General features: G+C 35.3%; 1 protein-coding gene across 11 annotated transcripts in view; it reads right to left on the reverse strand.

Moving 5' to 3' along the window:
* Positions 1-13,999, reverse strand: part of CASK (calcium/calmodulin dependent serine protein kinase) — a 225,617-nt gene that overhangs the window by 53,097 nt on the left and 158,521 nt on the right. For all 11 annotated transcript variants that reach the window (XM_042789080.1, XM_042789086.1, XM_042789084.1 and 8 more), the window contains one exon: positions 11,691-11,812. In XM_042789080.1, coding sequence (XP_042645014.1) covers positions 11,691-11,812 — 122 coding nt within the window. The remainder of the gene's footprint in view (positions 1-11,690; positions 11,813-13,999) is intronic.

The following is a 13,999-nucleotide window of genomic DNA, read 5'->3' on the forward strand; positions in this document are numbered from 1 at the left end:
TTTTTCACTGTTAAGGACTGTGCCTGAAGCTCACTGTTACTATTTTAGCATCAGTGACCAAACATTAATTTCCCAGCATAATTCTACAGTGCATGTTACAGTCCCGTCCCATATGAAAGTCTGAAGCATATTTAAGACACTGCTTTGTGAACTCTAGAGCATTACAGGTTACAGCCCTCCACAGCTTCAAACTTTTTTCTGTGTGATACACTTATAGTAGAGTAGGAGTATGATCAACCTTTGCATTCAAGTTCCTTACATGGTGAAATGCTGTGCAATTGAACAAAGTGAACAAAACTTTCCAATAGAAGGTTTCAGGAAGTAGTTTATCAGCTAAAACAAAAATTCCCTTACGCAGTATTCACAGAACAATACAGTCTGAAGTAGTACATTAAATCTGTCTGAAGAGACAATTGTTTGCTTCTGTCATGCCACAGAACTGACAGCTGCCATCACTGCAGCTTGTTATTCGATGCACTCAGACTTTTTGTAACACTGACAGAGGTTATGCTAATTTGATATACTCAATTTCTTTCTGCATATTCACATTCATGCAACACATAAATTATCTTTTATGCAAAAAAATTCTTATAGTAGCAAATAGAATCCCAAATTTCACTTTAATTATTAATATTTAATTGATTATTTATGTGATAGAACTGAAACACACATATTATTCTTTTAATCTTTAGAGGAACTTTCATCTGCAATATGTAGGCCAACTGTACTTTGTTTTTAAAAGTCATCTGTATTCTTACATATTCATAATATGTTACTTGTAGAACAGAGTTACATTTCCTTCTACCCATGTCAGAAATGATCATGAACCCAGTTTTTCTTATGCCTTTACGTACAACAACATGTAATAAAAAATTATGTCAGGTAAACTCAATCAACCCCATGGAATTTCAACTTTTACTCCAAGCTGCTTCCTCTTTTGGGGACCATTCCACATTTGGGCTTCTTCACTTGTTTTATTTTAAATCAAGAACTTAACTTTTTTTTTTTTTTTTGGGGGGGGGGGCGGGGCAGAATATGGGAGAGGAAACTCAATCAAACAGGGCAAAACATTTTTCTCTGTGTATTAGTTCAATTCCCACTGCACACAACTGGCAAACAATTGTCTTCTAGAGAGAAAGAATGACAAGTTTAATTGCATTGCATACACAAAACCTGAAATTCCGACCATGCAAAACTGACATGCCAGTGAAACTAAGTGCCAACTGGAAAATGTTTAATACATGTTAGCAGATTGTTTATGACCACATTTCTGGTGCAAGCAGAGGATACTACATGCTTCTTAGTGCTCAGCGCCTTACTACTGGAGAAGGAGGAAATACATTAACTGATCTACATCAAGAACTGCTAGAATAAAATTCCTCGACCCTTCAGTGTGCTATACATGAAAACAAACACTGTCTGTCAGAAGTGATCCTAGTGAGTTGCCAGAACAGCATCCTAGTAAAGCACAAATGATCAAGGTTCATTCTAGGGAGGAAGAATATAAATTAAGGGATAGAAGGTGACAGATACAGTATCTGTTTTATTAAGGTGGAACCTTGAAAAGATCATATGCTTCCTTTTAGGGGGAAAACACATCCCCCCAAACCCTAAGAAGTGCAAAGCCAAAGGACTGTGTATGCATTGCCTTCGTAGTAATCCAGGGGATAAAAAGGAACTCAGAAAGAAATCCTCCTCATTGCCTTCACAAGGTCTGTTTATTGGCAAATTGGTTACTTGACAGTTGGAAGGAAAGCATACAGCTCTTTGTCAGTGCTGGCAACAAGCAAAGATGCCAAGTGGCATTACATCAGTTACCACTGATTATTTTATAATCTAAATCTTGCATTAATATATTTTGTATGCTTGGAAACATCAGGGGAACTAGAAGGTTAAGGTATAGAGCACTGAAAATGTTTTCCATTCTGTTATGTAGCTAAGTGTTGAGATATCTGTTGTATCTATCTTTTGATAAAGACTTTAAAAAAGTGAAAATGTAACCAAGTTTAAATTCTATCAATAGGTTACAATCATGTAGTGAAACTGCAAGCAGTCATGAACTGCGGGGAAATCACACAAAGTTCAATCTGAAACTAGGACTATACAAATCTGTGCAGCTCCATACACTAAATCCACTGTGCTTACGTATGTAGGTGTAAACATTTAAAAACTGTAGTTCTTATACTACTAGTAAGGACAAGCAGCAATTTTAGCTTTTAAAATGCTAAAGTAAATATTTCCACTTCTGTGTATTACATGGCACATTGCTTTTTACAGTTGTAATGAAACATTAAGTATCTTTACAGTCTGTTCTAAATCGATCTTTGATCTAATTTTATTTTTTAAACTGATATAGTTAAAAGCAGAATCAAAGACACACTTATGCTTATACTGGTTCAGACCACATGGTCAACTGTCAAGATGTTCAGTAATATCTGACTCGTATGTTCTATTTCTTTGCAAGGGGCTGACTTTTTACCTTCCACATACATGAGCAATGAACAAATTTTAGTTCTACTATAGAAAACATTTCTTTTTAGCAGATATTACCATGTGCTATGCACTTACTCTGTAAATTAAAAGCCTTCACACTTCAGAGGTAAAAGAGCTGAGGAAAGGACTATATTAATACAAAATAAACTGCAGGATATGTGGTTTTTTTTTTTTTTTTTCCTTCCCACAACTCTCCTTTTAAATTGTGTCTCTTGATTTGCTTCACAGTTACCAAGAAGGTTTTTTTTTGTTTGTGGCTTTATATTTTTTAATTTTTTATTTGTGTCACAGAAGTACTGATAATAAACAGTTATACTACTCCTCAAAATCACACAAGACATTATTTCCTTCTATTTAACTTCAGATGCCCCTAAATGCCTTATTCATGTATAATGAAATCAGACTCCAGTATCTGACAGCATTACATTTCACTATAAATTAGGACTCTAATCTAGTAATTTGTCTCATATTTTAAGAAAAACCCATGTCGATACTCATCATAAAAATTCTACTGACTGTAGAAGCTGCAGTACTCAACAAGTGATAGCAGATGTTAAAAGATATGCCAGACAGTATATTTACACAGCTTGCCAAAGAGGAAGAGGCTGCAGTTTATCAAAATTCTAGATCATATGTGATGCATGTAGGTAAACATATGTTCTCTCAAATTGGAAAGTGTGGTGAGCAAATCCTGGGATTATATAATCTTAAATAAATACATGCTACATTTTAAAATCATAGTGACAAAACAAAAGATTATTTAGATTTAAGTAGACTGACCAAGATGTTTTCATACCTCCTCAAAGGACGTGAGAACTCTTCAATTTTTGCTGCCAGAAGCTGACTGCAGATATCCAGGCTACCCTTCACTCCTCTACTACACACAGCAAGATGTCTTCAGTAAACCATCTAATTTTTTTCTATTTCAGGAACTCTCTGCCACCAGTCTCTCCAGCCATTTTTTTTTTTTTTTTTTTTTTTTTAATTTTGGATCTCAACACTCAACTTAAAGGTCTTTTCAAACCTAAATTATTCTATAAGCACCAGGGAAAACTAATCCCTCAACACAGGAAGGACTACAAAGAGAGTCATGTTACATGGACAACACCTTGATACACTTCACAGAATAGCCTTTGCTCCTATCTTGCTCTCCCCACTTCCAATATGGACTAGTAACCTATAGCAGGAAATATAGACTCAGGTTAAGCCTAAATAGCCTTCGTTCCCAATTCTGTCATTTGAATTAACTCTTCAGGGCTAGATCATCATCTTGAAGAAAAGGATGCTAATGATCACAAACCTCATTTCAGGGGCTATAGAACGCATATAAACGTAGTTAAATTCACAATGATTACAGAGAGTTAGCAAAGAACACATCTTCTCACTTGCTTTGTGACATTGACCATATCTTTTACCAGGAAGTGCTAATGTTGGAGTAGCAACCATTTTTATTTCTTTCCTATCCATGTAAATTTTTTGTAATGACATACTGAGAAAAAAAAAATGTACTGCAGTGAGCTCATTAGTACAAAGAACAGTCAACATGTAACAGCCAAGTACTTGAATAACTGGAAGTAGGAGGCAGTGAGGCCTGACTGACTTCAAAGATAGAAGCATAGTTTACTGGGCTGTTACTATATTGCCTTTGGGTATTTTAATGTAAACTTAAGTGTAGACTGAAATATCATTGTGAAGAAAGCTCCCAGCACCAACAAAGCTGAAATGTTATTCAAGATATGTGGACTGTATCCCAGGTGTTATAGCATTTTTTTTTATTATTGTTTTTGAGAGTAAGTCCCAGGCTCACAGACAAATAATAAATCTGAGAATCTGAAGTTTTAGAAGGAAAAAAACCCCAAACAGGTAGTCCTTATGGTTCAAAAGTAATTGAAACTAACTTGAACTATATTCAACATAAAAAAAAGTGAAATGTAGATAGCAAAATATGCAAATGATCCTTTATACCTCAAAACAGGATTGGTGAAGTTAATTAAATGTTCTCCAAGGGCCAGGAATACAATTCTAGTGTTCTTTGACAGATCAGGGCCCAGTAACATAAAAATACACTGTAATCAAGGAAATTTTTAATTCCATGTACTAAAAAAAAAGTCTGCAGATTTATGTTTTTGCAGTAAGATATGTTGGTGCACACAGACACACACACACGCATGCAAAGACATTAAAAACGACACACCATCGACAGAGGGAAGATGACATTAAGCCAAGAGGAGTAGGCTGAATAGTACAATTCTCATTTAAAGTACATACTTTATTAAGCTGAATTTGATTTGATTCACCACATCAGGACTATGCTTATAGATACTCAGATAGGATAGAACATTAGTTAGAAAGAAAACAGGTTAAGTGCAACAAAGCAATTATCAGTCATGCAATCTGATGCAGAATTTTGCATTGTTGTAAAGTGGCGGATACGTAATTTTCTCAAAAACTAATCTTAATATAAAAGTTACTGTTAGCTCCTATTTGTATTAGTTTTGTGTTTAAAAACCCAGTCATATATCACTATTATATAAGATATTATAAAGCATGGAACAGAAATGGTTTCTGCTTAGAAGACTAAATATAAGACAAATTCTCTAGATAAATTTGTAAGACAGATAAATGGGAAGGACAAGAAAACAATGAGATGGTGCTGACTAGCACAGTGATATACATATCCCAGGAACATGGAAAATGAAATGCTAAGATGTGAAGGAGGTTGAAAATGGAAGGTATTTTAGAGAATTATTATGAAATGATGCAGAAGAAATTATAGTATAGCCTCTGCTTTTAGCATTCTTTCAGATATGGCCTTTCAGAGAAGTTACCTTTCAGAGAAGCAGCATACTGCACTGGTGATGATGATCCAGGCCACCTGCTGAAGGAATTATTCAGAGTTCTCCCTAAAGCTTGGTCATTGTTCTTTCTACATTACTTGGGAAAGGAGTTTCCCTTGCAGTGTGAGAGACAGTCCCTCCCACTCCCTGGGGCTGAGCATGCTGCCTCTGCTGGACTGGGATAGAAGCCAGATTTGATTCCCCAAATAGCAAGGTGCTTTCCTGCCAACATAGTTTCTATTTCTTTTTTTTTTTTTTAACAAATATTTTCCATTTGCTTTCTTCTTACAAACATATCAATTAAAGGATAATTAAAAATAGGAAAACAAGGTGTTTTAAAAATGAGAAAGGATTATTTCACATAAGTGTAACACTTTCTGAGGGAGTTTAGCAAGACATCTAACACACATACACTCTCTAAACTGTTTTTGCAAAAGAAACACATTCATGTTTCACTAAAATATGTTCCACTTATTAGTTTTAACATAATCAGTATTCAAGAGGTAAAGACCAATGTTGATTCAAAAAACTTGAACCACACTATGTGATCCACATAGAAAGCCATTCTTATTCAAATCAAAACATAGAAAAATTAGGTGATTCATGAAAATATTTAAGCTTTTTATACACAGCTGATGTTTTTATTTCCATTTTCACATCATATGACAGATATTCCACCAGTCTATTTGTGATTTAAAAGAAAAGAAAGGAAGAGGGAAATTAAAGTGTCCTGAAAATAGAAATCAAAATGTCCCTTGCTTTGTTTTTTTCCAAAGTATATAATAGAATTGTTAATACATTTTGCTCAGAAGACAGTAAATTGGGGATAAAAGTATGAAGAGTTTAAAACATTTTCAAATAGAGAACTAAACTATCAGCCATGGCTGGACACTGTTGAAAAGACATTCAAATTTACTGTGCCAATGTCCAATATTGAGAGAGTAAACAGAACAAACCAAAACAAATCCAATAGAAAGCTTTAGCTGACCATGTAAGAGGCTAAACTGAGGTCCCAAAAACATTCATTCTAGCCAAAGAGAAAATACGTTTCCTTAAAAGTCTGGACTTCAGGATCAAATCTGTTTGAACTCAGTCATCCAAAATAAATACTAAGGGAACTCTGAAGTGTTCACGGATGCATGTTCCTTTGAAACATCACCATTAGCAGCAAATGACAACAGACATAAAATCAAGATTCTCTTGAAAAATCAGTATGCCTTGTACATATGTACTGTGAATATAAATTAAACTCTAAAGGGAAGAAGTGTCTACAGATATAGATATGATACATATAGCTACTCCAAAATTTATTTAATCTCATTTAGTTAAAACCGTACATGTGTAATGCCTTATGCCAGCAAAAGGTAAAATAAACTTTCAAAAAAGTGCATAACACTTCTATCCCAGATATACTTGCAGAAATAACAACACTTACCTTAACAATTCCATCTATGAAAATAATGTAACAAACTTCTTAAATTAACAGCCAAAAGATATCAGCCTAGAGAACTATCTGACTCGGGACAGACAGAGGCAGACAAAGCCTGTAGCATAGAGAGGCCCCAGTCACACAAAAGCTGATATTGTTCTCCTGCTGAGTGAAAATCTCACTTGTAAATCCAACGACATCTGCATTCAGAATCACCCACAGAAAGTGTCCCTGGAGAGGTGACCAAACTACTTGACTCAATAGGAGAATGATTTCTTTTGTCTCCTTCAATATGGGCAGCTGCACAAAATAGAAGCTTCTGGGTTTACTGTTTAGCAAACCTTGCTTCCTTTGATGCACTGATAGAGATGAAATGTAACGTGTAAAGATCTTCCCCATTAGGCACGGCCTTGGAGTCCAGTATACTTTTCAAAACAAATAATCATTAAAGTAAAAACCTTTAGTCATGATACAAAAAATAGCCAAACACCAAAGCCTCCAAAATTAGTAACCCCCTTCACATTTATTTCCAACTTCTTTATCAGTACTGCTGACACAAGACAGCAATGCCTCCTAGGATCTCTTTCACGAAAGTAAAAAAAAAAAAAATTAATTCAAGCATTTCATAAGAATTCTAAAAATCTGTCAGTGGTAATAAAAAGCTGCTTCACTACTTAAATTTAACTCTGTTTTTCCACAGTTATTTATATTCTTTACTTAATTTTATTACATTATTTATGATCTAAATTGGATACCAGAATGAAACAATCTATAAAGCTTTATATAGGCATAAACGCAGAGAGTTCTCTAACTCATACAGATGAACGTCCTAGAGCATTCACCAAAATTTTGATCACCACATTTCTAATAGAAGCAAGAAAAAATTAAATCTGTCCAACCCAAAGTTACTCTTCTACTTTACAAGAAACAACAAACAAATTTTTTTTAGGTAATGAATAATTCTAAATCACTGTTTCTAGAAGGCCCTTTTCTTTACTCTCCCCAGTAAGCAAAATTAAGTTTTTAATAATGAATTGTGTAGCTTTTGTACAGGAAAAAAACCCACTCAACACAATAGAGGGATTCTGTAAAATTATGAAAAAAAATCACACAATGAAACTATTTAATAAGCCCACATCAGGATATGCTGGTATATTGCAGGATTTTGCCCAGAGTGAATATAAATTACTTTGTAAGTAGCTGGCACCTTTTTTTCCCCTTGTTTTGAGCAGATTTGGCACCGAAGTAAAGTGGAAGAGAGTCTTAGGATAGCTATCTAAACAGACATACAGAAATGAATCAGAAAATAATCGAAGGGATGATAGGAACTGTGCCTTCTACGGCCTTCAGAGGTGCCTCTCCTCATAACACCTAAGTTAATGAATTACTGAGAAAGAAGACTTCTATTTTGTGATCTATATTACCTAAAAAAACCCAACACGTGGGTAATCTGCACTCTTAACATGAAGGTTATCTTTTTTTTTTTTTTTTTTTTTTGCTTTCAGAAAATGTTAGTTCATAAGCAGAAAAAGGTATTTCAGCAGCAGGAGTGATCTATCATCATGTGCCTAATCTAAAAATAAGGGTAACTCTTGAGAAAGAGTAGGAACATGAGAACAAGTTTAACTGTGGAAAAGGCCAAGGAAGAAGGACAGGAGCTTTAATGCAAAGTGACAGCCACAACTTCACAACAGATTAGAAAATTCCTACTTAGTGGAATATAATGCTTTACAGGTGACTTGTTCTGGTGGCCTCATTAACCCCAAATACTCTGAGAGGAACAGTTTCCCTGACAGAACTTCATCCAAGTACAACTGATGATTTTTTCAGAGTTCTGGGAGAGTCTGGAATAGTATCCATGCATAACTAGAAATCAATCTGCCACATTCAAGTTACTGAAATGAAAAAGCTACCCTTTCAAATAATACTGTCTGTAACTTGCTTCAGACTTTCAAATATGTATTTCTTGACACCGCAATCTTTTAGAATTTAATTTTGTATTATTCTAATCAAAGTATCTTTGGGAAGATTCCATCATCCCCCTTCCACATAGCATAATAAAACAAAAATGCTTTTTGATAGTGTTTTGTTCTCACAAATATGTTATTATAGTGTGTATTTAAACGTATCCCTTCCTGTCTGAGAATGACCATGACTTTTAAATAAAAGAATGGCAAAATGGTATGAATTTATTGCAGTTTTTTCTTGCTTAATAGGCTACAGCAGACCATTACAGAAATAATATATTATTAGTGAAGTACTATGAACCAGGCTAGTACTGTAATGAACAGAAAGAATTAAAAGCACAGAAGTGTGAGTTACTGTCTGGTAGACCTCTCATAGAGAAAAATACTTAGACTAAGGCCATCTGTCTTAGCAAAGTCCAAGAAGTTATATGACAACATAATAATGGGTAATAAATGTCTAAATCCTTTCTGCATGAGTGACACAAGTGTTTTGGTTCTTATTATTACACTCATGCTATTCTTTTTCCTGTCCAGATTTGTAGTTCTTGATCATATTATCTGATCATCTTTCTATACTGCAGCACACAATATAAAAAGACAGAGTAGGTTAAGCATCTGAAACATAAGCAAGACAAATATATTTTAATGCATATTGCAAGATGAGTTGTCAGAGATGCAGTTCAGGAAAGTCATGAGATCCTAATCCCTTCTTCCTGCATGCTTCATATAATTTTATCCAATGACATTTTAGTGTAAAATGCATAAACAGTTATCAAGAACAAAGATTAGAACTGTAGAGTCTTATGCCAGAGCAATGCCCTCATCACTTAACAGCTAACTATCTCTGGCTCCTCAAGTCATACGGGCAGCTATGTTGTGGGGAAGCTTTACCAGAAAGCTTATGTTCTCATACAGGCCAGTTCAGAACCCTGCAGCTGGGTCCTCTTCCAGAGGGAAGCATGTGTGGGTTTGAATCCTTTAAAACTGAAGGATGCACAGAATCCATGTGGCCTGCTATCCACCAGTCACTAAACAAACTCTAAGAAGTGAACAAATATTCAACAACATTTTAAAGAGTTTGGACACCAAAGTAACTATGGTGCCATTTACATTCGTATCATACCCCTGCAAATCTGCATCTAGGAACTAGAGCATTCAACAATTTTTCAGAAACTAGTTAAAGTTTCTACAACTATAATCATCTACCTGCAGATCAGATGGCTGGAATGACTACTATTCCCGCGTGTCTTTCAATGGGTAAAAAGCACAGACACCTGGTTAGATTTGTGATATTCACTGAGGTATCCAAGCTGTTAAATTTAAGACATAGCAATAAAATGGTCATCATCTATATGGTCCCATGATCATTTCGGTTTGATTCAGGAATGCATTTTTGAAATGAATCTTCTGTTTATGCCCACTCATCATTCTCTGGTTTTCATTGTATGATGTTACCTGAGCATATTTACTCTCAAATGGCACTAAAATAGAAGATGTTGTTCACCTACCTGTGGCTAGTCAGTCCATAGGACTGCAGTATAGCTAGCATAAAGTAAAAGCTCTCAAAATACACAGAATTGTCAACACTGGGTCCTCAGTGACAACTGATTTCCTCTTCATGTCTGTTATTGTTATGTTGTAGTATTTGATAAAGTGGACGTATCCAATGCCTCTGTGGATTTGATTCCATTGTGAGTTTTTTCGCAGTGGAATGTATAGATTGATTTAGGAAAAGTTTGTCTTGCCTGAAAGCAAGTCCTCTGTCTTCAACATGAAGTATTCATATATCCCAGAAGAAAAATCAGGGAAAGTTTTCTTCTCTTCTTTTTGACCTTTATTTTAGACCCCAATACTGTGTAGACCCAGAAATCAATGACAGTATGATATGCTTTTGAATTTGTCCTTCAGTGAGGGTCTTGGCACATAATGTGAGGGATGGAGTGTACACCTGCAGTGATGCTTTTTGCTTCTATCTCAAAGCTATACATATGTTTCCCCAAATTCACACAATTTTGGACAAAGTACAATGTATTTGTTTGTTACGCCTGCTTGGTTTAAAAAACTATTGGGAAATATAAACAGGATTTTTGCATGTGACAAGATAACAAGAAACTTTGAGAACAGGAAGTCCTCAAGGCATAGAAAGATAAGTAGAATGCAAGCATTTCTCTCTCAAACACCAGACTACTTGCTTTTCAAAATTATCTTTGCAAAATAGAGCTCTTTAGTTTTCTGGAAGAAAAAAAAAAAAATCTGTGAACCATCTGATATCACAGCTGATCTATATGTGTAGCCAGACAGTAAACTATGCTTACAGATAGACAGTGAAGAAGGGAATCAGATCCTGATAATACTAGCAATACTACCAGGAGGCACTAACCTGTATCTTTCAGCTTTGTAATTTTTGCATGATTTCTTGTCAAACACTCACTGCTGTCTCATGGGGTAATAGCTTTCATGAGCCACAGAATTATATGGATTTAAATGACTGAGCCTGTTACATACTGTGTTCTAGCACAGGACAGAAACAAGCATACCTAGGTGTTTCACACAAATAATGTTACAATTGTAAGAATGTCCATAGAACTGGTCTAAGATTATTACATCACTTAAAAATAAAAGAAAAGGAATAAATCTGTAGAGTTATAAAGTTACAATTCACATTTAAAATGAAAAATAAAATCCAGCCCTTGTCAAAAGAAAAAAGCCTATTCTGATAAATTATTTTAAAGCAAAGCTATTAATTCAAACCAAGTCATTCACCACTTACATATTCTAAAATAATCTGTATGTATAGTCCTAAAACGTATTTTTTGTGTAATGTGCTACTTGATTGTTACATTCCATACCTAAATAAATTCATTTTGGTATGAAACAAAAAAGGATAATATATTTGGAAAAAAATATTATCCAATGAACAACAGATACAGAAACACATTCAAATTGTTTATCACAGAAACTTACATCTAGTAGTGTGTGAAGATGCTGATCCTGAAAAACACTGTGAAGAAAATCTAAGTCTTTTTCACTGCAGTCTGTAAGTGCATGAATTTCTTCCAGGCTGTCTAGCACCTGTGAGACTGCTCCTATGGGGCAATAAACAGGAAAAAAAAGAAAGAACAAAAATCAATAAAGCAAAGACTCATGGTAAACTGAACTTTGGAAAAGGAAACTTTCACTTCATCTGGTACAACTGGAACAGGAACTTTAAAAACGTGGAGTTTTTACAGGAAAATTCACTGAATAAATGTTAAGCATATTAAAAGTGCACATATATAGCGTAATTATGCATAAGAACTGGTTTAATTGAAGAGAGGTTAAAACCTGTTTTTACTAAGCTTAGCTTTGTTCTATTTTAGCTTATTAAGTTACTTGGATTATCTGCTCAACTGCCTGTCCTCATTATTATCACCCCAACCTCCTCTTTTTTCACTTTTTGAATTGCTGGCTAATTTCAAATACAAATTCCAAATCAGTAAAAACTCGAAAGAGCTAACGCTCTCACAAATTCTTTTAAAATAATCATCTGGATAAAGGAGGGACGAGAGAGAAAGACCTGACTGCTCTGTCCTCCAGAACAGAGAAGAAGGCTGTAACGTGAGCTCTGGTTTTTGTTCTGTTTGTTCTGCTTACCTGGTTATCACAAACCCAGTTACAGAACTTGCTGCCTTTTGACCAGTGGATTGTTTTGGGGCATAGAAAGATGGGGATGATTTTTATATGGCACAAGCATGAAAAAGAATGAGGGATATGGGGACAAAAAGGAGAAACAGGAGGCACTATAGAAGGTAGAAGTCTATGAGGAGAGTTGAAGTCACAGCAGGGGAGGATATAAAAACACAACACAAATCCAGAGTAAATCAGCCCATATTGGTTCCTTGTGGAACAATTTATTTGAGAAATCAGATATCAGTGGTGGCTGCCACTTGTGTGCATTACTAGAATGCTAACTTTGGCTTAACTAAACACCCACAGCCCACATCTTCAGTTTTTCCACAGTGATATAAGCATCTGGAAAGATGGTAGCATATCCAATGTTAGTCTGCAAAAATGCTGGTGTCTGACAGTGAGCTGCTGAACATTTTTTCATAAATAAATTCTCAATTCTGGATACCGAATTCTACATGTTCTGTATTTCACTAGTTTCTCCTTAATATGTTTAAACTGTTTATTTATTAATTATTAATTATTATTAAAAGTGCTCTTTTGTCAAAATAGATAATATCTAAAAAATTGCTATATTTCTTGAAATTCTGTCCTCCTCTGTATGAACAATTCTTACCAGCTTTCCTTAACTCCAACCCTTTTATAACGTATTGCATTTTCAGAATGCAAAAAAACCCTCAAATCCCATCTCCCTCTTAACCACACAAGGAAATAAGTTAAATTAACTTATTTCTCTGAAAACCTTGAAAAACTGGAATAAACATAACAAAATATATGAAATGACTTGCGGCCCCATGGCTTAGAATGACAAATAAGTTACAAGTCTAGAAACTCTTGCATCACATTTAGTACAAATCTCAACCTAGGATTCTCTTCACGGTTCCTTGTACACCAAGGTTAAGAACCACAGTATTCCCCTCACTCACAACTTATGGCCCGGGAGCAATAAGATTTCTTAGTTCTCTCCCATTAAATGTGTCTGACTACTTATTTCCAGCTGATGCATTAAGTTATGTTCCTTTAAAAAAAACGGTGACTGATCAGCAAATGAAACTAATGGTTTGCCTTATTGGAGCTGCTGCGTATGGGGTCAAATGCACTGAAGAAGAGAAAAACCAGCTTCACGTCTGATAGTGCATAAGCATGGCCAGCTGAAAGGAACTGCCCATATTCCCCTGCCTGCACCACAGCTTCGACCCTGGGAGACACAGGAGGAAACCTGAGACAATACCGGGACTCGGAGTCTGCTGGTAAGAGCATGGAGAGATCAGAGCTAAGCCTCAAAGGAAATGAAGACAAGCATTAGCTAAGGAGCCAAAAGGGACTGTGCTGAGTTTCTTTTAACATTTACAGGATGTGGGTTAACGGTTGATGAACCTGGAGATCTCCAAGCCTGAAGGCAAGTGCTTGACTTTCCAGGAAGCAGCTGGCAGAAGGAAATTTGCTAGAATTCTCTTTTATATCTATTCTTGTCATGCATGGAGTTCAAATTAAATGATTTTATTTTCTAGCAAAACTTTGCTTTCTGGGTTCAAAGCCCCTTCTGTGTATTTGGAGTGTTTACTTCAAGGAAAACTCAAGAGAAGATTCACTTCAGAGGCTTGGAT

The sequence above is a fragment of the Tyto alba genome, unplaced genomic scaffold (assembly GCF_018691265.1).
Source record: "Tyto alba isolate M040663 unplaced genomic scaffold, T.alba_DEE_v4.0 Super-Scaffold_14, whole genome shotgun sequence".
In the NCBI taxonomy this organism is placed as follows: Eukaryota; Metazoa; Chordata; class Aves; order Strigiformes; family Tytonidae; genus Tyto; species Tyto alba.